This window comes from Carcharhinus amblyrhynchos, chromosome 7 (genome assembly GCF_965287045.1).
Source record: "Carcharhinus amblyrhynchos chromosome 7, sCarAmb.v2.hapA, whole genome shotgun sequence".
Taxonomy (NCBI): Eukaryota; Metazoa; Chordata; class Chondrichthyes; order Carcharhiniformes; family Carcharhinidae; genus Carcharhinus; species Carcharhinus amblyrhynchos.
In genome coordinates this window covers 127,043,694-127,071,314 of record NC_137330.1, presented here as the reverse complement: position 1 = coordinate 127,071,314, position 27,621 = coordinate 127,043,694, and the positions used below count along the sequence as shown (strand labels likewise).

General features: G+C 43.4%; 1 protein-coding gene across 1 annotated transcript in view; it reads right to left on the bottom strand.

Moving 5' to 3' along the window:
- The window catches only part of LOC145345624 (dynein axonemal heavy chain 8-like), a gene marked incomplete at its 3' end in the record, with an annotated part of 1,250,971 nt that overhangs the window by 1,117,767 nt on the left and 105,583 nt on the right, over positions 1-27,621 (bottom strand). Inside the window, exons 5-6 of the mRNA XM_080193458.1 lie at positions 23,126-23,277; positions 582-771 (exon numbers count right to left, since the gene is read on the bottom strand). Of these exons, the coding sequence (XP_080049584.1) occupies positions 582-771; positions 23,126-23,277 (342 nt within the window). The remainder of the gene's footprint in view (positions 1-581; positions 772-23,125; positions 23,278-27,621) is intronic.

Genomic DNA, 27,621 nt, shown 5'->3' with positions numbered 1-27,621 from the left:
GCCACCGGGAACCCGCAGTGGGGGGGTGGCTGTCAGTGGAAATGGAAGATCCTAATGGAGGGAATGGCTGCAAAATCTGGCCCAAAAGGTTTATTTCCTCTTGTTAGAAATAAAAAGAGGCCACCAAATTTAGATTATTATCATAATATCCAATAGGGTATTTAAAAGAAACATCTTCAACCAAGGAGAGATAAGAATGTGGAACTCGCAATCAGCTGGAATGGTTGAAACATATCTCTGCTTTTCACCAGGAAAGTAGACAAGCACACGAGGGTTGGTGAGGGGGGCGGGGTGGGAAATGGATGGTTATAATGGTAGAATTAGATAAGATGGGAGGAAGTTCAAGTGGAACATAAACTCTGATGTGCACTGATTAGGCTGCATGGCTACTTCTGATTAAACCACAATGCTCCTTTGTTTACTTTTCATTCCCCAGTCTTAGCATGTTGATTGATCAACCACAAGACAGTAGTATCTATGTTGCTACTTAAATACCATGATATGGCCAAAACTCTAGTTTTTAAAAACATTCTATTTATAACCTGTAATTCACAGCCCAATTGAACTTTAAAACACCTTACCATTTAAGAAAGTGATGTATCTACGAATAATGTCCTTGAAAGCTTTCTTCATTCTCTCCCCATGTACAGATTGGTTAAGTGCTCCCCAGTTTCCAGTTGTAGCAATAGCTGGCATGAAAATATTTTCCAGCATTGTCACAGCACCAGTAAGTATTCCATCAGTACAATCCAAGACACAAAATGATACTTCCTGTAAATAGGCAGACCAATTAATCAAGAACAGCTATTTTTAAAACTGCTAGAAAAATGCACTGCATGACTGGAGGTCACATTCCTTAATTTCTAGTGTCAGTCAACACTCAAAGAAAATTAATGATTATCTACCCGGTGAATAATTAATTTTAATTCAATCTGGAGCATCTAATATTTCATTAATGTTACTCTGGTCATGTCAGCTTTAGGGAGGATGATGGATTAAAAGAAATAATTGTCAAGATTCTGCACTAAGAAAATTGCCAAGATTTTCTAAAGCAGAATGAGGATGCTGTAACATTTATTCTTGCCAAATGCAAAATGAATTTTCATTAACTGTTGTTTAAAAGATGAACATAATTTAAATAATCAGGATAAACCATAGGCATCATGAGTACCATTGATCTGAAACTCACCTGTTCAAAGAAGAAATAAATAAGATGATGCAGGATTATAAGCAACTTAACAAGCAAAAACAAAAATAGAGCATAGTACGATATTTTTTAGGAACATACAAACATGAGTAGGCCATTCAGCAGTACATTTAATATGATTATGGCTGGTTGGACACTTGAAGCCTTTTATCCACACTACCCCATTACCCTTTCTGTTATCATTAATAAGAAATCTATCAATCTGATTTAATTGTACATAATGACCTAGCTTTTACAGCTCTCTGAGGTAGAAAATTCCCAAGATTCACAACCTTCTGTGAGAAGAAATTTTTCCTCATCTTGGTCCCAAGTGGTATCCTGCCTAATTTGAAATTGTGCTCTCCAGCCAAGGAAAACATCTTAACTACACCTACTCTGTCTATTTACTGAAGTATTTTGTTGGTTTGCGTGGTGATTGTCCCTCTTAATGATCAATCTGCAAAGTAAGGGTTATATGACTCAGATAACCAAGCATTGAGCAGGGTGGGAGATCACCCTGGTGAGTTTGGGTTTCTGTTCTCGAACTGTACTGCAGCCATGAGGTTGCAAGTTTCTGTATAGCCTTTATGAATAAATAAACACGTTGTTGTTTTTCTCTTGACAACCTGGGTAAAAGCCAGCCTCGAACTGAGTACAGTTTCAGTTGAGGCAAAGAAGACTAATTACAAAAATGCCCCTGTTTGGACAGAAAGTTCTTGTGGGACTGGACAAAATACATACAGCATTTAAACTATTGCTTTCAGGCAAACGGAATAGAGGAGGGAAGAGAAAGGCAATACACCTGGGTGCCTGTGGGAACCATGTTTACAATTTGATTTGCAGCCTCTTATCCCCAAGCACACATCTCCAACCAAAACCATCTGTCATATTGCAGAGATTTAAGTTTAATACAAGGGTGAGAGCTCCAGGGGAAACTACTGAGCCTTAAATCACCAAATTGAGGCAAATCTTGGAACACTGTGACTGTGGAGCTACTTTGCACAATATGCTGTGGGACAGATTAGTCTGTGAGGTGATTAATAATGCCTTGTTTCGAAGGACGGATGTGCCTTGTTTCGAAGGAAGGGTCCAGAGGAGGTTCATGAGAATGAACCCAGGAAAGGAACTCTTGATGTTTGAGGAATCTGGGTTTGTACTCGATGGAGTTTAGAAGGATGAGGGGGGATCTCGTTGAAACTTATAGAATACTGAAAGGCTAGTATAGAGTGGACATAGAGAAGATGTTTCCATTAGTAAGAGAGACTAGAATCTGAGGGCACAGTTTCAGAAGCTGGAGCTCTGAGTTTTGAAGCTTGAACTGTGGGTGAAAACACTGTGGGGCATCTGCGAGGCCGAGAGTTGTCTGGATAGCATGTCTGGAGATGATCACACCACAGCTAGAGGAAAGAATGGAATAACAATCACACAGTCTAGAAAGAACAGGCAGGTAGTGTAGGAGTCCCCTGGGGTCCCGTTCACAGACCAGTACTCATTTTGAAAGCTGATGAGGGTGTTAGAGATTTAACCTTTTGCAACAACCTACCATTGCGGTACTTTGTCAAAAGCCTTGCTAAAGTCCATGTAGACAACGTCAAAAGCCTTCACCTACCTTTTTGGTTACCCTTTCAAAGAATTCAATCAAATTTGCGCGACATGATTTTCCACTCACAAAGCCGTGCTGACTGTCCCTGATCAGTCCTTGTGCCTCTAAATGTCTGTAGGTCCTGTCTCTCAAAATACCTTCCAACAATGTGAGGCTCACTGGCCTGTAGTTCCAGGCTTTTTCCTGCAGCCCTTTTTAAACAAAGGCACAACATTTGCCTCTCTCCAAACTTCAGGCACCTCGCTGTTGACTATCCATGATTCAAATATCTCGGCTAGGGGACCTGCAATTTTCTCCCTAGCCTCCCACAATGTTTTGGGATACACTTCATCAGGTCCTGGGGATTTATTTATCTTGATATGCTTCAAGACTCTTTCTCTGTAATATGTACAATCCTCAAGACATCATTATTTATTTCCCCAAGTTCCCTAACATCCATGCTTTTTTCAACAGTAAATATTCATTAAAGATCACACCCATATCTTGTGGATCCACACATAGATGACCTTGTTGATCCTTAAGAGGCCTTACTCTCTCCCTTGTTACTCTTTTGCCCTTTATGTATTTGTAGGAGCTCTTGGGATTCTCCTTTGCCTTATCTGCCAAAACAATCTCGTGTCCTCTTTTTGCCCTCCTGATTTCTTTCTTAACTCTACTCCGACACCCCTTATATTCTTCAAGGGATTCACTTAATCCCAGCTGCCTATGCATGTCACGTGCCTCTTTGTTCTTCTTGACCAGGGCCTCAATATCCCGAGTCATCCGAGGTTCCCTACTTCTGCCAGCCTTGCCCTTTACTCTAAAAGGAATGTATTTACCCTGAACTCTGGTTAACACACTTCTGAAAGCGTGCCACTTATCAGATGTCCCTTTGCCTTTTCACAGACTCCCCCAATTAACTTTTGAAAGTTCCTGCCTTGCCCCAGTTTAGAATGTTAACTTTTGGGCCAGACCTATCATTCTCCATAGCTATCTTAAAACTAATAGTATTATGGTCACTGGTCTTAAAGTGATCCCTCACTAACACCTCTGTCACCTGCCCTTCCTTATTTCCCAAAAGGAGGTCAAGTTTTGCCCTCTCTCTAGTCAGGCCACCCGCATACTGAATGAGAAATTCCTCCTGAATACACTCAACAAATTTCTTTCCATTCAAGCCTCTAATACTATGGCTGTCCCAGTCAATGTTGAGAAAATTAAAATCTCCGACCATTACTATTTGTGATTTTTATCAATGACCTGGAAGAGGGGGCTGAAAGGTGGGTTAGTAAATTTGCTGATGACAACAAGATTGGTGGAGTAGTGCATGAGATGGAGGGCTCTTGCAGGCTGCAAAGTGGCATTGATAGGATGCAGAGCTGGGCTGAAAAGTGGCAGATGGAGTTTAACCCTGAGAAGTGTGAGGTGATTCATTTTCATAGGACAAACTTGAATGCAGATTACAGGGTCAACGGCAGGGTCCTGAGGAATGTGGAGGAACAGAGAGATCTGGGGTTCATATCCACAGATCTCTGAAGGTTGCCACTCAAGTGGATAGAGCCGTGAAGAAGGCTTATAGTGTGCTCGCGTTTATGAACTGGGGGTTTGAGTTTAAGAGCTGTGGGGTTATGCTGCAACTATACCAGACGTTGGTGAGAACATATTTGGAATACTGTGTGCAGTTCTGGTCACCTCACTAAGAAGGATGTGGAAGCATCGGAGAGAGTGCAGAGGAGATTTACCAGGATGCTGCCTGATCTGAAGGGTAGGTCTTATGAGGAAAGGTTGAGGGAGCTGGGGCTTTTCTCTTTATAGCAGAGGAGGATGAGCGGCAACTTAATATAAGTTTATAAGATGATGAGGGGCATTGATAGAGTGGACATGCAGAGACTATTTCCTCGAGTGGATGTAGCTGTTAGTAGGGGGCATACTATAAGGTACATGGTGGGAGATATAGGAGGGATGTCCGAGGTAAATTCTCACTCAGAGAGTGGTTGGGGTGTGGAATAGACTGCCTGCTGTGATAGGGGAGTCGGACACTTTAGGAACTTTCAAGCGGTTATTGGATAGGTACATGGAGCACACTAGAATTATAGGGAGTGGGAGAGCTTGATCTTGGGATTGGACATAGCTCGGCAGAACATTGAGGGCCGAAGGGCCTGTACTGTGCTGTAATGTTTTATGTTCTATTACCACCCTATTTTTCTTGGAGCAATCTGTAATCTTCTTACATATTTGCTCCTCAATTTCCCGCCGACTATTTGGGGGCTTATAGTACAACCCTATCAAAGTGATTTCCCCTTTCTTATTTCTCAGTTCTACCCATATAGACTCAGTGGCCGAACGCCTGGATATATCCCCTCTCAGTACGGCCGTGATGTTTTCCCTAATCAAAAGTGCAACACCCCCTCCTCTCTTACCTCCTGTTCTATCTTTCCTATAGCATTTGTACCCTGGAACATTGAGCTGCCAGTCCTTAGCCATGTTTCCGTAATTGCTATAATATCCCAGTCCCATGTACCCATCCATGCTCCAAGTTCATCTGCCTTGCCCATCAGCCTCTTGCATTGAAATAAATGCATTTTAATCTGGACATCCCTTGCTCTCTGTCTTGCTTTTGCCTGATCTGTCTGGTACTAGGATTACTGACATTCCCTTTACTAATTAATGTGCTCTCTTTAACTTCTGTGCTGTCCTCAAACTTATCTTCTGTCTCCATACTGCTTTAGATTCCACTCCCTACCAAACTATTTTAAACACTCCCGAGTGGCTCTAACAAATCTCCCCGCCAGATGTTAATCCCCCTCCAGTTCAGATGTAATCCATCCCTCTTGAACAGCTCAGCCCTTCCCCAGAAAAGATCCCAGTGATCCAAAAATCTAAATCCCTGCCCCCTGCACCAGCTCTTCATTCATGTGAGACATCTCAAATAAGTGGCATGCTGCCCAGATACTTGTCTCTCCCTTGCACTGAACCATGTGTCCTTTGTTGCAGGAAAGGACCCTGATGTGACCAGACCATCTGGCATCACCACATCTTCCATTGCTCCCGCCACAAAGCTTGCTGACAACAGCAATGATACTTCAGAGGCAGGCCCTGAGAAATCCTCCAAGGTCAGTATCATTCACTCGACACAGGTATCAACTACGCAATACACCAGCATGGATATGATTACTACAGTGAGACAGGTTATTGGTAAGGCTCCTGAATCATGGTGCACTCGACACAGCTGTGGATGTACATCAGGTAGAAGTGGGAACATCTGAGGTCTCAGGCATGAGCAGGTCTGCCAGAGGTAAAGATTTAACTGATCCTAAGCCTAAACTGGTGCCTAAGCTGGGATTCCGAAGATACTAGAGATACATCAGCAGAGCTGGGGATTGCAGGAGGGACTGTCAGCAACACTGCAGCAACTCCAAGACCGTTTGGAGGAGTTCAACCAACTTCTGTCACAGGAGATGGTGCCAGCATTACATGGTACCCAAACCAAAACTGCAAGGGCGGCGTTCGCAGTGGAAAGCCTGGAGCAGAAAATGTTTGCCATCTATGGCAGAGTCCAAGGTGCCCTGGAGACACAGTAGGCCTTGGCTGAGGGTGTTGCAGGCATTCTGGAGACACAACTAGTCCAAGGGTCTTGTAGGTAATGAGGATGCAATGCCAGGCTGTCACTGTGAGCCTACAGGGAACGTGGATTGCTGAGATCCCTGTCAACAGTGGGGGCAGGTGATCTTGTTACTCTCACAGCATTTTCGGCTGAGTGCTTTGAGTACCATGGATGGCAGGGGTCTGGCATGGTTGCTGGAAACTGGGGATCGGAGACCTAGTGGGCCGAAGAGACTCTCCCACACAGAATGGTACTCTGAGCTTCAGCCAGGGTACAGTCATCCTTGTGGGAGGCAAAACACACTCACGGGAGCCACAGCTGTGGGGTGCAATAACATTTATGATTTTTAACAGTGCATATTACCCTAATCGCATGGCCTGTGATACCCTTGGCAGGCATCTCCTAGAGAGCCAAGACTTGGCGGGCCCTGGCTGACTTTCTGATGTCATGCACATATCCATGCCACTCTGTTGATCCTGCTGCCCATGAGATGCACCGGTATGAGGAAGTGCAAATTCAGAATGATGGTCTGAGTCTGCTGGGTGAAAGACCCTTGCACAGGCTATAACCTTTTCTCCTTCCTCGGGGTGTCAATGGGCTCCTTAGTCACTCCTTATGACAATGGAAGAGCTGGACTAAGCTCCAGAAGCCGTGCCAGTCCTGGAGACCCAACTGCTCCACGGTGTGCCACTGTCAATGGCCCGCTGAGTCAGGGCCATGCTCTCAAGGTGCACCACAAGTACCCTCTCAGACTGCACCAAGCTCTGGAACCCTTCAGCAATGGCTCAATGTGACTGGACCATGCTCTCAGAGGTCTCAGCCATGATCTGCTGTGACTCTGCCATGCCTTGAATTCTGCCACCCATGGTGACCATTTTCTTAACCCAGGCTTTCCATTGCAGATGCCACCTTTGCAGTGTTGGTGTGGGTAACACTTATTGTCAGCATCATCTTCTGCACTTGAAGTCTGTGGGATTCCTTCCAACAGCCTTGCAGTTGCTGCAATGTTTCTGACGCACCACCCTGCATTCCCCAGCTCTGCTGTTGCAGCTCCAGCAGCTAAGGGCAAATTGACCCCAGTGGCCTGGCATGTGGCTCAGGGTGAGCTGTATCCTCAGCTCTTGCAGACCTCTGCTTGCCCAAACACTGGGATGTTTCTGCCTCCAGCAAATGTATATCAATAGCTGTGTTGTGTGCACCAGACAGTGAGCCAGAAGCCTCACTACTAACTTGTCCCACATTGATGTTAGTATCTGCGCTGAGGATTATGTGGTGGAAGCCTGAGATGATTGACTTCTGCTGGCCTTGAAGGATTCCTCAGGGGCCTAGGGTTATAGAGGCCCTGGTCAAGAAGAAGAAGGAGGCACAAGACATACATAGGCAGCTGGGATCAAATGAATCCCTTGAAGAACAAAGAAGATGTCGAAGTAGAGTTAACAGAGAAATCAGGATGTCAAAAAGGGGACATGAGATTGCTTTGGCAGATAATACAAAGGAGAATCCAAAGGCCTTCCACAAATACATAAAGGGAAAAAGAGTAACTAGGGAGAGAGGAGGGCCTCTTTAAGGATCAACAAGGTCATCTATGTGCAGATCTACAAGAGATGGATGAGATCCTAAATGAATATTTCTCGTCAGTATATACTGTTGAGAAAGGCATGGATGTATGGAAACTTCAAGAAATAGGAATGTACATGTCTTGAGGAATGTACATATTACAGAGAAGGAGATGCTGGAAGTCTTAAAGCGCATCAAGATAGATAAATCCCTGGGACCTGATGAGGTATATCCCAGGACATTGTGGGAGGTTAGGGAGGAAATTGCGTGTCCCCCGCAGAGATACATGAATCTGCGTCAGCCATAGCTGAGAATTGGAGGGTAGCAAATGCTGTGTCTTTAAAAAGGACCATAGGGAAAGTCCTGGGAACTAGAAGCCAGTGAGCCTCACATCTATAGTGGATAAGTTGTAAGAAGATAGTCTGAGAGGCAGGATCTATGAGCATTGAGAGAGGCAAGAACTGATTAGGGACAGTCAGCGTGGCTTTGTGAGTGGAAAATTATGTCTCACAAACTTGATTGAGTTTTTTGAAGGGGTAACCAAGAAGGTAGATGAGGGCAGTGCAATTAATTTTGTCTACAAGGACTTTAGCAAGATCTTCGACAAGGTACCGCATGGTAGGATATTGCATAAGGTTAAATCTCATGAGATCCACGGTGAGGTAGCTAATTGGATAAAGAAGACAGAGGTGTTTGTAGAGGGTTGTTTTTCAAACTGGAGGCCTATGACTAGCAGTGTGCCTCAGGGATCGGTGCTGGGTCTACCATCATTTGTCATTTATATTAATGATTTGGGTGAGATTTTAGGAGGCATGGTTAGTAAGTTTGCAGATGACATGAAGATTGATTGCATTGTGGACAGTGAAGAAGGTTATCAAGGATTGCAACAGGATCTTGATCAATTGGGCCAGTGGGCTAACTAATGGCTGATAGAGTTTAATTTAGATAAACGCGCGATGATGCATTTTAATAGATCAAACGAGGGCAGGACTTACTCAGTTAATGGTAGGACATTGGGGAGAGTTATAAAATAAAGTGATCTAGGGGTACATGTTCATAGCTCCTTGAAAGTGGAGTCACAGGTGGACAGAGTGGTGAAGAAGGCATTTGGTATGCTTGGTTTCATTGGTCAGAACATTGAATACAGAAGTTGGGACGTCCTGTTGAAGTTGTACAAGACATTGGTAAGGCCATACTTGGAATACTGTATACAGTTCTGGTCACCCTAGTATAGAAAGGATATTATTAAACTAGAAAGTGTGCAGAAAAGACTTACTAGGATGCTACTGGGACTTGATGGTTTGAGTTATAAGGGGTGGCTGGATAGACTGGGACTTTTTTTTCCTGCAGCGTAGGAGACTTAGGGATGATCTTATTGAGGTTTATAAAATAATGACGGCATAGATCAGCTAGATAGTCAACATCTTTTCCCAAAGCTAGACAAGTCTAAAAGTAGAGGGCATAGATTTATGGTGAGATGCGAGAGATACAAAAAGGTCCAGAAATACAATTTTTTTTCACAGAGAGACTGGTGAGTATCTGGAATAAGCTGCCAGAGATAGTAGTAGAGGCAGGTACAATTTTGTCTTTTATAAAGCATTTAGACAGTTATATGGGTAAAATGGGTATAGAGGGATGTGGACCAAATATGGGCGTTGGAACTAGCTTAGTGTTTAAAAGAAGTGGCAGCGTGGACAAGTTGGACAAAAGGGCCTGTTTCCATGCTGTAAACATATCTGACTCCATGCTAACATTGTATTTTCAAAGAATGCTGTCAACTTTCCAAACTCACTGCAGAGTGCCTGCTGAGTCTAAAATGTGGTCTAGTTAGCTTTAAAATTTTGCATAGTTAATTACACAGGCACAAATACCTTAAAATGAAGTATTTTAACTGAAGCAATCCATAAAAAGAATCCCACAATCCCTCCTATTATTTTAGATAACCATTTTGAATCAAATATATGAAACCTCCTCCAGGTGCAGGGATGATTTGCTTCCTGTTCCTTTGGCGGACGTCATCATGATGGGTTTACCCTTCTCCATTGTCATTAAATGGTTACACATGTATTTAAGAAATAAGATTACACATTTCATTAATTGTAATTTCATTACAAGGAAAACAAAGCACAACACCAGTCCTTGCACCTTGGAGCTTCCAAGTCTTTTAACTGAAACAAACCATACAAAGGATCCCACCGTTAACCATGGCACAAATCAATTCTGGCCTCTTAGATTGGATCCACTACAGTTCATCTGCTATTGCAACAGGTCCACAGCAGACACCATCTCCCTAGTACTGAACTCAAGCCTGGAACAATTAGATAACAAAGATACTATGTCAAACTCCTATTTATCGACTGCAGCTCAGCCTTCAACACCATTAATCCTGTAAAACTCATTTTCAAACTCTGAGGCCTGGTCTTGGCTCCTTCCTCAGGACTGGATCCTGAACTTCCCAACCCACAGGCCACAATCAGGATAGGCAACAAGATGAGGAAAGGTTCAGCAGAGATGTGCAGACAAGTCTGAAATGTGGAGTTTTTTCAAGGAGCAGCTACTGCGGGTCTGTGATAGGTATGTCCCTGTCAGGCAAGGAGGAATTGGTAGGGCTAGGGAACCGTGGTGCACAAAAAAAGTTGATTTGTTGGTTAGGAAGAAGAAGGAGGCTTATGTTCGGATGAGGCTTGAGGGCTCGGGTAGTGCAGTAGAAAGTTTTAGATTGGCTAGGAGGGAGTTGAAGAGGGAGTTAAGAAGGGCTAGAAGAGGGCATGAGATGACTTTGGCTGATAGGATTAAGGAGAATCCTAAGGCGTTCTATAGGTATGTCAAGAACAGAAGGTTGGTTAGGGCAAGATTAGGGCCAGTTACAGACAGTAGAGGGAAGTTGTGTGTGGAACCGGAAGAGATTGGAGAGGCATGGAACCATTATTTCTCTTCGGTGTTCACGCAGGACGATATGAATGTAGCTGAGGAGGTCACTGGGGTGAAGGGGTGTAAAATAGAAAGTATTGCAGTTGATACAGAGGATGTGTTGGATATTCTAGAAGGGTTGAAAATAGATAAGTCCCCTGGTCCAGACGGGATTTACCCTAGGATTCTATGGGAGGCAAGAGAGGTGATTGCAGAGCCACTGGCTCTGATCTTCAGGTCGTCGTTGGTCTCTGGTATAGTACCGGAAGATTGGAGGACAGCGAATGTTGTCCCATTGTTTAAGAAGGGGAACAGAGACTTCCCTGGGAATTATAGACCAGTGAGTCTTACTTCTGTAGTGGGCAAGGTTTTAGAAAGAATTATTAGGGATAGGATTTATAGTTATTTGGAGAGTAATGAATTGATTAGAGATAGTCAGCATGGTTTTGTAGCGGGAAGGTCGTGCCTTACTAACCTTATTGAGTTCTTTGAGAAGGTGACCAAAGAGGTGGATAGGGGTAAGGCAGTAGACGTGGTATATATGGATTTTAGTAAGGCGTTTGATAAGGTTCACCATGGTATGCTTCTGCAGAAAATGCAGATGTATGGGATTGGTGGTAATTTAGGTACTTGGATCAGGAATTGGTTAGCAGATAGGAGACAGAGGGTGGTGGTTGATGGTAATTATTCATCATGGAGTTCGGTTACGAGTGGTGTGCCTCAGGGATCTGTTTTGGGGCCACTGCTGTTCGTAATCTTTATTAATGATCTGGATGAGGGTATAGTTGGGTGGATTAGTAAGTTTGCTGATGACACCAAAGTCGGAGGTGTGGTAGATTGTGAGGAAGGGTGTCGAAGTTTGCAGGGTGACTTGGACAGGTTGCAGAGCTGGGCCGCGAGGTGGCGGATGGAGTTTAATGCGGAGAAGTGTGAGGTAATCCATTTCGGTAGGAATAACAGATGTGTTGAGTATAGGGCTAACGGGAGGACTTTGAATAGAGTGGAGGAGCAGAGGGATCTAGGTGTATGTGTACATAGATCCCTGAAAGTTGGGAATCAAGTAGATAAGGTTGTTAAGAAGGCGTACAGTGTCTTGGCGTTTATTGGTAGGGGGATTGAATTTAGGAGTCGCAGCGTCATGTTGCAACTGTACACTACTCTGGTGCGGCCGCACTTGGAGTACTGTGTGCAGTTCTGGTCCCCACATTACAGGAAGGATGTGGAGGCTTTGGAGAGGGTGCAGAGGAGGTTTACCAGGATGTTGCCTGGTATGCAGGGGAGGTCCTATGAGGGGAGACTGAGGGATTTGGGGTTGTTTTCACTGGAAAGAAGGCGGCTAAGAGGGGATCTTATAGAAACATATAAGATGATTAGAGGTTTAGATAGGGTGGATGGTGATAGCCTGTTTCCTCGGATGGAGAAAGCTAGCACGAGGGGACATGGCTTTAAATTAAGGGGGGGTAGTTATAGGACGGATGTCAGGGGTAGGTTCTTTACCCAGAGGGTGGTGAGGGACTGGAATGCCCTGCCTGCTGCAGTTGTAAATGCGCCTAGTTTGGGGGCGTTTAAGAGATTGGTGGATAGGTTTATGGACGAAAAGGGATTGGTTTAGATTAGTGGGTCAATGTTTTTTTTTTAAAAATAAGACTGGTCGGCGCAACATTGTGGGCCGAAGGGCCTGTTCCACGCTGTAATGTTCTATGTTCTATGTTCTAAGTCTTTACACAGAGGGTGATGGGGGCCTGGAATGCACTGCCAAGTGAGGTGGTTGAGTTATGTTAGCCACATTCAAGACTTACCTTGATACGCATATGGTGCAAGGACTAGTGCTGTGCTTTGTTTGTCTTGTAATGGTTTACTATGTAATTTCATTTCTTAAATGCAAGCATTTGTAACCGTCTATTGACAATGGAGAAGGGTAAATCCATCATGATGATGTCTGCCAAAGGAATGGAAATAGAGGGGTGTAAGCAGTTGGTTTAGATAGATAAACATGATCTGCGCAGGCTTGGAGGGTTGAAGAGCCTATTCCTGTGCTCTACTATTCTTTGTTCTAACACCACTTACACAATCATCGTCAACACTGGTGCCCCACAAGGCAGTGTTCTCAGACCCTTACTATACTCCTTATACACCTATGACTGTGTGGCAAATTTGTCCTCCAACACAATTTTCAAGTTTGTTGATGGCACCACCATAGGGGGTCGCATTTCAAACAATTAAGACATGGAGTACAGGAAAGAGATAGAGAATCTGGTGAACTGGTGCGACAACAATAATCTCTCCCACAATGTCAACAAAATAAAGGAAATAGTCATCGACTTCAAGAACATGCTATGTCTATATCAATGGAGACAAAGTAGAAATGGTCGAAAACTTCAAGTTTCTCAGTGTCCAAATCACCAACATGTCTGCTATGACTCTCACCAACTTTTACTGATGTACCATAGAAAGCATTCTTTCTGGTTATATCACAGCATGGTATGGCTCCAGCTCTATCCAAGACTGCAAGAATCTACAAAGGGTTGTGAACGAAGCCAAATCCATCACTCAAACCAGTCTCCCACCCATTGACACTGTCTACACTTCCCGCTGCCTTGGAAAAGCAGCCAGCATAATTAAGCACCTCATGCACCCCAGACATACTCTCTTCCAACTCCTTTCATCAGAAAAAAGTCTGAGGAGATGTACCAACCGACTCAAGAACACCTTCTTCCCTACAGCCATCAGACTTTTGAATGAATCTACCTGGGATTAAGTTGATCTTTCTTGACACGCTAATTATGCCTGTAACATTACATTCTGAACTCTTTCCTTCCTTTCTCTATGTATGGTATGCTGTACTCCTTATGCTCACGCAAGAAACAATAATTTTCACTGTATACTAACATATGTGACAATAATAAATCAAATCAAACCATAGAGACTATGAGAGCCAGGAGTGACAAGATAAGAAACGACCACCAAAGTTTGACTAGTTTGCAATATGGAAAAAAGGGGCAGCAAAACACTTGATTGACACACAGTTTATTCTGAGGTAATGTTGCAGGTAGCCATTGTAACACAATTGTATAAATACATTGCTTTGCTCTGTAAATGATAGAGTGTCTCCAAGCTTGGCAGGCCTCTCCCACATACATGTGGCAAAAGCTTGAATAAATTCACCTTGTTATGCCCCACTCAAGTCTGAACGCTCAATTTTTAGTGAAACCCTCCAACAAATAAGGATGCTATATTGGCAATTTTCTAATCCTTTGTGGAGGTAGTATGTTATGGGTGGCATGATGGTGCAGTGGTTAGCATTGCTGCCTCACAGCGCCAGGGACACATTCTCCTTATGTCGGCGTGGGTTTTCCCTGAGTACTCTGGTTTCCTTCCAAAGTCATGATGTGGAGATACTGGCATTAGACTGGGGTAAACACAGTAAGAAGTCTCACAACACCAGGTTAAAGTCCAACAGGTTTATTTGATAGTAAATGCCACAAGCTTTTGGAACGCTGTTCGTCAGGTGACAGCATTCCGAAAGCTTGTGGTGTTTACTATCAAATAAACCTGTTGGACTTTAACCTGGTGTTGTGAGACTTCTTACCATTCCTTCTAGAGTCCCAAAGATATGTGGGTTAGGTGGCTTGGCCATGCTAAATTGCCCTTTAGTGTCATGGGGACGAGCTCGGGTAAACGCATGGGGTTATGGGGATAGGGCCTGGGTGGGATTGTGGTCGGTGTAGGCTCAATGGGCCAAAAGGCCTTCTTCTGCACTGTAGGATTCTATGATTAGCTGTGAAATAAATGAAGTTTCATTGTAAATGTTGTAAGTAAAATAATACCTTGAAGACTGTTAGTGAGTCAAAATACAGTGGTTTTTGTTTCAAAGCTTTGGGAGAAAACTGGTTCCGATTAAGGATTACTAGACTTCTCCTCGAACACAAACACAAGTGGGCATTTATTCGTTATGGCTCTTAATGTCGCTCACGATACAAATCCTCAATTCTGGCCAGAAGTTCGGGTCTTCCTTCCTGTGTTGTGATGCAGGCCCACAGTTAATCAGGAATCACAGTCCTGCAGTCAGGACACAGGCTTGATCCGGTCACGATTCAAACCCCTTCTGCAGCAGTTACTGGCATCCCTGTCTTTGAAGTTACTTGTGTGATCGCGGCTATCCCAGCAGGACTCTTCCTGTTCAAAGCCGGTATCGCGATCTGCCATCTGCAGCTGTTAAAAGCTGGTATCGTAAACTACTATCTGTGTAACAATGTCCAACGAATATAAACAGGTAAGATTTGCAAAGTCTACAAAATAACAGTCACATTTAACTATCAGCTGTTACTAAAACAAGAGTTAAAGCATGCAAAGTCTACAAAATAAGTCACATTTAACTATCTGCTGTTATAAAAACGAGAGTTAAAGCATACAAAACATGAACAAGTAATTTACATTAATGCCAGGAGCAATATAAGACTGGGAAGATCAACTATGATGAAGGGTTATGTTTGTGATATACTCTAGGTACAAAATTCATTAACCTTTTCCCTCCTTCATAATCATTATGTTGTTAGATATGTGTGATGTTAAGTTTGTGTGAAGTAGATGTAACCCTAGTGTAAAGAATTTCATTAAAAGGGGGAGGTATCAGGAAGCAATGGTAGTTTTAAGTGATCTATGTTTGTATTGTTGGATATTAGGAATAAGGTATATATTTAAGTGAGCTTAATTTAGTGCTTCTGTGTAAAAACAGGTTGAAACCTTAGTTAGACTGAAGTTAACCAGGTGGCATGGTGGTTAGTACTGCTGCCTCACAGCGCCAGGGACCCAGCTTCGATTCCTGGCTTGGGTCACTGTCTGTGTGGAATTTGCACATTCTCCCCGTGATGTGTAGGTTTCCTCCACAGTCAAAAGATGTGCAGGTTAGGTTGATTGGCCATGCTAAATTGACCCTAGTGTTAGGGGGATTAGCAGGGTTAATATAGAGGGGTTACAGGAATAGGGCCTGGGTGGGATTGTTGTCATTATAGACTTGATGGGCCAAATGGCCTCCTTCTGCACTGTAGGGTTTCTATGGTTTAAACAGCAGTGTTTGTACATATGAGAGTTTAGGCTTAATTTCTGACTGTGATATAATGATAGTTTATGACTTTAATAATGAAATTTGGATTTGATTGTGTGAACTACCTCCTTTGCATTCATTTGATTTGATTTATTGTCAAATGTACAGGGATACAGTAAAAAGTATTATTTCTTGCGTGCTGTGCATTTCCCTTTCATGAAGTACGAAGGGGAAAAGGAAAAGGATAGGGTGCAGAATACAGTGTTGCAGCTACCAGTAAGGTGAAGAGAATGATCAGCTTAATATATGGTACAACCATTCACAGATCTGATGACAGCAGAGAAGAAACTATTCATGAGTCTGTTGGTATGTGTTTTCAGACTTTTTTATCTTTCTCCCAATGGAAGAAATTGGAAAGGATTATATCTGGGGTGCTTGATTATGCTGGCTGCTTTCCCAAGGCAGTTGGAAATGTAGACAGAGTCAATGGATGGGATGTTGGTTTGCGTGATGGACTGGGCTATGTTCACACCCTTTGTAGCTTCTTGAGGTCTTGGCCTTACCAAGCTGTGATACAACCAGACAGGATGCTTTCTACGGTGCATCTGTAAAAATTGGTGAGTCATAGTGGACATGCCAAGTTTTCTTCGTCTTCTGAGAAAGAAGAGGCATTGGTGGGCTTTCTTAACTGTTGCATCAGTGTGGAGGGTCCAGGATAGATTGCTGGTGATCTGAACACCGAGGAACTTGAACATTTTGTCCATCTCCACTCCATCATGTTTATCTTGAATTTTAACTCAGCTATCCATTTGGCTGTTTCAACTTTTTAATAGATGGCTGTTTTTTTTGGCTTTATGGTATTCAGTTCAGGGGATTTTGTTGACACGATAGTTCCACAGAACTTAATTGTTGAAATTCCTAACACAGCGACTGTAACACTTTATTTTGCACTCTTCTTTCCTTCTCCCCTATGCACTCTATGAATGAAATGATTTGTCTATATAGCATGCAAGAAACAATACTTTTCACTGTTTCTCAATATATGTGCCAATAATAAATCAAATTAGTGATGAATACATCTCAGTTGGCATTGTTTCTCCAGCCATTCAATAGAATCTGTTAATGAATAATTGGCTGACTTCCGAACCCACAATTGTATTCTGCTCAGCAAAGGTTGTTGACAAGGAGAATGTGAGATTGGTAGTTTGAGTGATATGTATATATATAAGCTGTTCAAAAGAATTTATAATTTTATTGTAGTGATGTTTGTTTATTTTGACAGATTTATGAGTATCTCAAAGACATATAAATGCTTTTACAGTACTGTGAGTTGTGTTTATACTGGATACTCATGAGTTCAATATAGAGTGGAGACTGCAAGAATAAATTGGGTGGATATGGAGAATTATTACAGCACAGGCATCAAGGCACCCAAGATGGGGCAGGAGCGAGGCAAATTCTTGAAAGCTGCGTACAGCATACCTTCTAATTCTATCTTTTACTCCCATTCTATACTTCTAAAACTTCATTCTAACTTTCATTAATGCTGCACTCTCTCGTTTCCTTCTCTATGAATGCTATGTTTTGTCTGTTTAGCACGCAAGAAACAATACTTTTCACTGTATGTTAAAACATGTGACAATAATAAATCAAATCGGAAGAAGCCATTTGGCCCATCATATTTGCATCAGCTCAATAAATAAGCATCATGACTTAGTGCAATTCTCCTGTCCTTTCATAAGAACATAAGAAATAGGAGCAGGAGTAGGCCATCTAGCCCATCGAGCCTGCCCCGCCATTCAACAAGATCATGGCTGATCTGAAGTGGATCAGTTCCACTTTCCCGCTTTCTCCCCATAACCCTTAATTCCCTTGTCTATCAGAAACCTATCGACCCGTGACTTAAATATATTCAGCGAGGTAGCCTCCACCACTTCAATGGGCAGAGAATTCCAGAGACTCACCACCCTTTGAGTAAAGAAGTTCTTCCTCAACTCCAATCTACACTGCACCCCCCCCCCCCCCTTATTTTGAGGCTGTGCCCTCTAGTTCTGCTATCCTTTCTAAGCGGGAAGAATCTCTTTACCTCTACCCTATCTATCCCCTTCATTATCTTATATGTCTCAATAAGATCCCCCCTCAGCCTTCTAAACTCCAACACGTACAGACCCAGTCTATTCAATCTCTCCTCATAGGCTAACCCCCTCATCTCCAGTATCAGCCTAGTGAACCTTTCCCCACATTCTTACACACAATTTCTTGAGCAGAAACAATCTAATGCCCTCTTCAATGCCTCGATTGAACCTGCCTTCACCAATCGTCCAGGATCCTCCTGGTCCTGATGGAATGCATCCCAGGGTACTAAAAGAGATAACATAAGAACATAAGAAATAGGAGCAGGAGTAGGCCATCTAGCCCTTCGAGCCTGCCCCGCCATTCAATAAGATCATGGCTGATCTGTTGTGGCTCAGTTCCACTTTCCCGCCCTCTCCCCATAACCCTTAATCCCCTCTCTTATCAAGAACCCATCAACCCGCTTCTTAAAAATATTTAGCGAGGCAGCCTCCACCACTTCAACGGGCAGAGAATTCCAGAGATTCACCACCCTTTGAGTGAAGAAGTTCCTCCTCAACTCCGTTCTAAACCGCCTCCCCTTTATCTTGAGGCTGTGCCCCCTAGTCCTACTGTCTTTTTTGATGGCGGGAGAAATAGTAAATGCATTAGTAGTAATTTACCAAAATTCGCTGGACTCTGGGGTAGTTCCCACAGATTGGAAAACAGCAAATGTGACGCCACTGTTCAAAAGAGAAGGTAGACAGAGGGCAGGTAACTATAGGCTAATTAGCTTAATTTCTGTAGTAGGGAAAATGCTTGAATCTATCATCAAGGAAGAAATAGTGAAACATCTGGATATAAATTGTCCCATTGGTAAGACACAGCATGGGTTCATGGAAGGAAGGTCACGTTTGACTAATTTAGTGGAATTCTTTGAGAAAATTACATGTGCAGTGGACAATGGGGAACCTGTGGATGTGGATATCTGGATTTCCAGCAGGCATTTGACAAGGTGCCACACCAAAGACTGTTACATAAGATAAAGGTGCATGGTGTTACAAGTAATTTATTAGCATGGATAGAGGATTGATTAGCTAACAGAAAGCCAAGAGTGGGGGTAAGTGAGTGTCTTTCTGGTTGGCGATCAGCGACTAGTGGTGTGCCTCAGGGATCAGTGTTGGAATTACAATTGTTTACGATTTACATAGATGATTTGGAGTTAGGGATCAAATGTAGTGTTTCAAAATTCACAGATGACACTAAGATGGGTGGAAGAGCAAAGTGTGCAGAGGACGCTGAAAGTCTGCAAAGGGATATAAATAATCTAAGTGAGTGGGCGAGGGTCTGGCAGGCGGAATACAATGTTGGTAAATGTGAGGTCATCTATTTTGATAGGAATAACAGCAAAATGGACTTATTTAAAAGATAAAATATTGCAGCATGCTGCTGTGCAGAGGGACCTGGGTGTCCTTGTGCAGGAATCTCAAAGGGCTCAAACTGCAGCAGGTAATTAAGAAGGCAAATGGAATTTTGTCCTTCATTGCTAGAGGGATGAAGTTTAACAACAGCGAGGTTATGTTGCAGCTGTATAAGGTGCTGTGAGGCCACACATGGAATAGTGTGTACAGTTTTGGTCTCCTTACTTGAGAAAGGATACATTGGCACTGGAGGGGATGCAGAGGAGATTCACTGGATTGATTCCAGAGTTGAGAGGGTTGGCTTCTGAGGAGAGACTGTGTTGACTGGGGCTATACTCATTGGAATTCAGAAGAATGAGGGGAGATTTTATAGAAACATATAAGATTATGAAGGGAATAGATAAGATAGAAGCAGGGAAGTTTTTCCACAGGCGGGTGTAACTAGAACTAGTGGGCATAACCTCAAAATAAGGGGAAACAGATTTAGGACTGAGTTGAGGAGGAACTCAGGTTGTGAATCTGTGGAATTCTCTGCCCACTGAAGCAGTTGAGGCTACCTCATCGCATGTTTTTAAGGCAAGGATAGGTACATTTTTGAACAGTAAAGGAATTTAGGGTTATGGTGAGCTGGTGGGTAAGTGGAGCTGAGTTCACAAAAAGATCAGCCATGATCTTATTGAATGGCAGAGCAGGTTCAAGAGGCCAGATGGCCTATTCCTGCTCCTAGTTCTTATGTTTTTATGTTCAATGCATACCATACCCGAACCACTCATGAGAATAATTTTTCTCACATCATATTTTCTTCTTTAAATCTGTGCCTTGTCGTTCTTGATCCTTTAATGGGCAGGAACAGTTCTACTTGTCTACTCTGTTCAGTCCCCTCATGGTTTTGAGCATCTCTGTCAAATCTTTTCTCAGCCTACTTCACTCCAAGGAGAGCAGTCCCAACCTTTCCAAACTATCCTCATAACTTAGTTTCTCATTCCTGGAGCCATTCTTGTAAGCCTCTCTACACTCCCCTTAATGTGTTTACATTCTTCCAGTAATATGGTGCCAGAACAATAGCCAGCTGATGTCTTGATTAAGTTGAGCACAACCTAATTGCTCAGCTACTCTATCAATAAGGCCCAGAATACTATTTGTTTTATTAACTGCTCTCTGCACCTGTCCTACCACCTATGCATATACACATACAGGTTCTTCAGTTCCTATACCTCTTTTCAGAATTTTACTTCATTTTTACATTATTGCTCCATGTTTTTCCTACCAAAAGGCATCATATCACACCTCTCCACATTGAATTTCATCTGGCATCTACCTGCCCATTCCACCAACTTGTTTATGATTTTTGAAGTACAGGTACTTCATTTCCTATACCTCTTTTCAGAATTTTACTTCATTTTTACATTATTGCTCCATGTTTTTCCTACCAAAAGGCATCATATCACACCTCTCCACATTGAATTTCATCTGGCATCTACCTGCCCATTCCACCAACTTGTTTATGATTTTTGAAGTTCTGCACTATTCTCTTCACAGTTTACATTAAGATTTTGCAACCCATAACTTTCAAACTCTTCCCAACACATCAAGACCTAGATCATTAATATATATTGAAAAGCAAGGGTCTTAATACCAACCCTGGTGACACCACTACAAACGTTCCTTCAGCTTAAAAGTATGCTCTGACTATTACCCTTTGCTTCCTATTATTTAGCCACTTTTGTGTCCATATTGCTATTTTCCCTTTTACTCCATGAACTATAATTGTTCTAAAAAGTTTGTTGTGTGGCACTGTATAGGATGCCTTCTCAAATTCCATGTACACTGCATCACCATGCATTTCCCTCAACAACACTGTCTGTTATTTCCATAAAATCTCCAACAAGTACGCTAAAATCCAAGTTGGCTCTTCCTAGTCAATCCACATTATTTCCTATTACTACTACTTCTATTCCAAATAATTGTTTCCAGAAGCTCTTCTATCACTGATTTTAAACTGATTGGCCTATAATTGCTGAACCTATCGTTACAGCCTTTTTGGAAGAAATGCAATTCTCCAGTCCTCTGGTACTTCCTCTAAATCTAGAGAGGACTGAAACTTTATAGCCAGTGCCCCTGCAATTTCTATTCTCACTTTCTTCAGTATCCTTGAATGCATCTCATTGGCTTCCAGTACTTTGTCAACTTTCAGCACCAAGTCTATTCAACACTTCCTCCTTATCAATTTTGAGTGAGTTTGAAGGAGATGGGAGTTGAGGGAGTGAAGGGAAGGAAACGGGTTAAAGGGTGAGGGGATATCTTCAATCAGGGTACCTCACATTCCTCCCCAGAATTGGAGGTTATTTAACTTGACCACCTCAACATCAGCCTGTCTCTGTTTTAATCTCAAATCTTGTGTACAAGGCAACAGCCCAACTTCAGACTGTTCTCAACTCCCTAACATAAAAATGCGAGCACTGTCATTCAGGGATTACGATGCCTGCAAATCCCACCATTCACGATTCCGATCCCAAGATGAAAATTTGGTTCAATATGTTTCTTATAGGGACACAGGGTTGTAGCTGGACAAAGCAACTACCTGTGCCTCATCATATTGTTGATCATGGCAACCAAGCACAACAAAAATCTGGGGTCCGCATGTCCTTTTGAAACTTTTTCTAATCATGAGCTGCCAGAACTACCTGAAACAAAAGCAGAAAATACTGGAAAAAAATCAACAGGTCTGGCAGCATCTGTGGAAACAGAAATAGATTTAATGTTTTGAATCTGTATAACACTGCTACAGAGCTAAAAAGAGGAAGAAATGTAATGGATTATATGCTAAATCAAAGGGCTGAAGTAGCTGGAGCAAAGTAGGTTAGTGACAGGTGAGAACTGGGGAGAGATTGCAACAAAGATGTGCAGATCATAAGACAGAGGAAGAGTTATTGGCAGTGTGAAGGCGCTCATAGTGGCATAAAGATAGTATATCGGAAGCTGTTAATGGAGAACAAAGGTGTGTTCAGTGAAAACTAATTTACAAGAGACAGCTGGCTGAGTTTTTCCAGCATTTTCTGTTTTTGTTTCATAAGAACATAAGAAATAGGAGCAGGAGTAGGCCATCTAGCCCTTCGAGCCTGCCCCGCCATTCAATAAGATCATGGCTCAGTTCCACTTTCCCGCCCTCTCCCCATAACCCTTAATCCCCTTGCCTATCAAAAACCTATCAACCCGCTTCTTAAATATATTTAGCGAGGCAGCCTCCACCACTTCAACGGGCAGAGAATTCCAGAGATTCACCACCCTTTGAGTGAAGAAGTTCCTCCTCAACTCCGTTCTAAACCACCCCCCCTTTATCTTGAGGCTGTGCCCTCTAGTCCTACTGTCCTTTCTGAGCGGGAAGAGCCTCTCCACCTCTATCCTATCCATCCCATTCATCATCTTATATGTCTCAATGAGATCTCCCCTCATTCTTCTAAACTCTAACGAGTACAAGCCTAGTTTATTCAGCCTCTCCTCATAGTTCAACCCCCTCAACTCCGGTATCAGCCTAGTAAACCTCCTCTGCACTCCCTCCAAGGCCAAAATATCAGACTTCCAGCATCCGCAATATCTTGGTTTTTCGATATGGGCTGATTATTGAGCCTATTTGTACATGAACAGAGAATGTTTAACATGAGTAAAAATACAGAACTAATTTTTTTCATTGCCAATAGTTGAAAGAACCATACTAAAGTCCTCACATAATGAGAAAAGTGGTGAATTAATAATATCCAATGTCACTTCATACCTCATGTATATTTTTCTCTGTGATGAGAGTGTCATTTTTATACCGCACAAAGAACAAGCACAGACCATCCACATGAACATCAGATAAGTTGCCCAAAAATAATCTCATCATTTTGGTCCCTTTAGCAACTCCAGCAATAATTCGGCCGCTTTCTGAAAATAATAAATTTGGCAAGATATTATTTATCCCTCCTACTTATATCTAGGTAGAAACAAAGATTTTATATTGTGTAGGATACATTCTTCAAATACTGTTGCATTCTTTTAACAAAGTTGGACTACAAAATAATACACTTTCAGACAGATGAAGCAAAAATAGAACATAAAGCTTCATCATCAGTAAGTTTGCGGATGACGCAAAGGTTGATGGATTTACGGATAATGATGAGGACCGTCATAGGATACAAGAGGATATAGATAGGTTGTAGACTTGGGTGGAGAGATGGCAGATGGAGTTTAATCTCGACAAATGTGAGGTAAGTTCTAGTAAAGAAAGGAACTATACAGTAAATGACAGAACCCTTAAGAGTATTGATATGCATAATGATCTCGGTGAATAGGTACACAGGTCACTGAAAGTGGCAACGCAGATGGAAAAGGTAGTCAAGAAGGCCTACGGCATACTTGCCTTCATCAGCTGGGGCACTGAGTTTAAAAACTGGCAAGTCGTGTTGCAACTTTATCGAACCTTAGTTAGGCCGCACTTGGAATATAGGGCCCGATTTTAGCATTTTCATTCTAAGTGTTGAATCAGGGTGTAATTCAGATGCAACATGTAAATCTGCTCTCAGGCACCCCCATATGCACTTAGCCTGAAAAAAAAATCACTGGTCTGAATTGCACTGTGGGTGGGGCTTATTGTGTCCAAAATGATCAGAGCTCTGAACTGCGCATGCACAGTTAGAAAAAGTATTGAAAATCACGCAGCTGTCACATCACTCCAGGCCGCCAGAAGTGGATAAAGTGGCCCAGAAGCAAAAGTTATGGTCCCCACAGGCATCACTCCCATCCCAACAACATAACTGTTCACACTCCTGCTATCCAAACCAATAGCGATCCTCTGTCCCCTTCCCCCCTCCACCGATCGCCCGCAGAGTGGCAGAGGACCTCCCGTCCTGCCCCGCATTCCAGACTCCCAGCCCCCCTACCCACCAGAGGTACATCTGACCTATCTCCTCCTTCCGCCCCCCCACCAGAGAATGATCAGGTCCGCTGCCCCTCTCCCCACCAGACAACAATCTGCCCTCCTCCCTCACCCCACCAGAGAACGATCGGTCCTGCCTACTCCCCCGACAGAGAAAGTTCAAGCCTCCTCTCCCCCCTCCAACCAAACAACGATCTGGCCTCCCTACCCCCCCTCCTCTGCCTTCCACCAGACGATGATCGGGCCTTCTTTCTTCTGTCCCCTGCCCCCCCGTCACCAGAGAATGATCAGGCTCGCCTCCCCTACCCCCGCCCCTCCACCAGGCAACAATCCAGCTTCCCTCCCCCTCCCCCCTCACCAGAGATACATCTGACCTGCCTCCCCGCCCTCCCAATCAGAAAATGATCAGGCCTCCCTTCTCCCCAACACCCTCCTCATCAGAAAATGATCTGGCCTGCCTCCCTTCCCAACCCCCAACCACTGATCTGAGTCAGAGAGCCATTGGAAGTGCTGAATTTACCTCTTCAGCAGCTGGAGCGCCCAAAACAGACCTTTGTCGAGCATGTCTGCTTCATGCCGAATCTGTTGGGCGGGCAGTTCAGTAATTAAATTTAAATGCATGCAAATGCAATGAAATCATGTTGCACCTGTTTTGGGCGCGAATCGGATTGCGGTCATTTTTGGGCCTCGGTAAAGTGGGCATCTGCGCGATGTGGGCGCAGATCACATTAATGGCCTCACACCCAACTTTACCACATTTTCACGCCTGAAAACGTGTTAGATGCAATGGTAAAATCGGGTCCATAGTGTTCAATTCTGGTCACCAACTACCAGAAGGATGTGAGGCTTTGGATAGAGTACAGAAAAGATTTACCAGGATGTTGCCTTGTATGGAGGACATTAGCTATGAGGAGAGGTTGGAGAAACTTAGTTTGTTCTCACTGGAACAACGGAGATTGAGGGGCAACCTGATAGAAGTCTATAAGATTATGAGGGGCATGGACAGAATTGATCGTCAGAAACTTTTTCCGAGGTTGGAAGAGTCAATTACTAGGGGCATAAGTTTAAGATGCGAGGAGCAAAGTTTAAAGATGTACAAAACAAGTTTTTACACAGAGGACAGTGGGTGTCTGGGCCTCGCGGCCGGGGGAAGTAGCGCAAGCAGATGCGATAGTGGCTTTTAAGGGGCGTCTGGACAAATACATGAATAGGATGGGAATAGAGGGACATGGTCTCCAGAAGGATAGAGGGTTTTAGTTCAGTTGGGCAGCATGGTCAGTGCAGGCTTGGAGGGCTGAAGGGCCTGTTCCTGTCCTGTAATTTTCTTTGTTCTTTGCTCTTAACATAACTTGAATGTTAAGACTGACTATACTCCTCACAGCTAATACATCTTCCCTCAGAACGCCCCTTCCAAGCTCTCCTAAGCCCTTTCTTTAACTCATTCCTAGCTACCTTGTAACCCTCAAGCGACCCAACTGAACCTTGTTTTTTCATCCTTACATACACTTCCTTTTTCCTCTTAACAAGATATTCAGCCTCCTTTGTGAACCTGGTTCCCTCACTTGGCCATTTCCTCCCTGCTTGCCAGGAACATACCTCTCTAGGACATGTAGTATTTGTTCCTATAAAAAGCTCCACTTTTCGCTTGTGCCCATACCTGACAGTTTCAGCTCCCATCCTATGCTCCCTAATTCTTGCCTAATCGCATCATAATTACCTCTGCCCCAATTATAAACCTTGCCCTGTCGCGTGACTCTATCCCTCTCCATTGCAATAATGAAGGACACCAAATTGTGGTCACTATCTCCAAAGTGCTCTCCCACAAACAAATCTAACACTTGGCCCAGTTCATTACCCAGTACCAAGTCCAATGTGGCCCCACCTCTTGTTGGCTTATCCATATATTGTGTCAGGAATCTCTCCTGCACACACTGTACAAAAAGTGCCCCATCCGAACTATTCGACATATAAAGATTCCAATCAATATTCGGAAACTTAAAGTCACCCATGATAACTACCCTGTGACCTCCACACCTATCCATAATCTGCTTTGCCATTTCCTCCTCCACATCTCTATTACTATTTGGAGGCCTATAGAAAACTCCTAACAACGTGACCGATCCTTTCCTATTTCTAACTTCAGCCCATACTACCTCAGTAGGCAGATCGTCCTCAAAATGCCTTTCAGCACCGTTAAACTATCCTTGATTAACAATGCTACTCCTCCACCTCTTTTACCACCTTCCCTACTCTTACTGAAACATCTATACCCCAGAACTGCCAACAACCATTCTTGTCCCTTTTCTAACCATGTCTCCGTAATGGCCGCAACATCATCGTCCTAAGTACCAATCCATGCTCCAAGTTCACCTACCTTATTCCTGATGCTTCTTGCATTGAAATAGATACACTTCAACCTACCATCCTGTCTGCCTGTACACTCCTGCGACCTTGGTACCTTTCTCAGTACCTCGCGACCCTCAACACTGGCTTTTGGACTACATCTCATTTTCTCATCCCCCTGACAAATTAATTGAAACCCCCCGAAGAGCAGATGCAAATTTCCCTCCCAGGATATTAGTGCCCCTCTGGTTCAGGTGCAAACCATCCTGTTTGTACAGGTCCCACCTTCCCCAGAATATGCTCCAATTATCCAAGTAAATGAAATCCTCTCTCCTACACCATCCCTGCAGCCACATGTTAATCTGCACTCTCACCCTGTTCCCCAACTCACTAGCACGTGGCATTGGCAACAAACCAGAGATGACAACATGCTTTGTCCTGGTTTTTATCTTCCAGCCTAGCTCCCTAAATTCCTGTTTTAAATCCCTATCCCTCTTTCTACCTACATATGGCATAATTGCCTTTGTCAATCAGGTTATAGGTTATAAAAGCAGAGTGGTCGTGATGGAGTTGAACAGAACTTTGGTGAGGCCACAGCTGTGAGCAGTTCTGGTTGCCACATTAAAGGAAGGACGTGAACGCAGTGGAGGAGGTTGCAGAGAAGATTTACCAGGATGTTACCTGGGATGGAACACTTAAGTTATAAAGAGAGGTTGGAGAGGCTTGGGTTGTTTTCTCTGGAGCAGAGAAGACTGAGGTGTGACCTGATTGATTTATAGAAACCCTATAGTGCAGAAAGAGGCTATTCAGCCATCGAGTCTGCACCGACCACTATCCCACCTAGGCCCTACCCCCATATCCCTACATATTTACCCACTAATGCCTCTAACCTATGCATCTCAGGACACTAACGGCCAATCAACCTAACTCTGACATCTTTGGACTTTGGAAGGAAACCGGAGCATCCGGACGAAACCCACACAGACACAAGGAGAATGTGCAAACTCCAC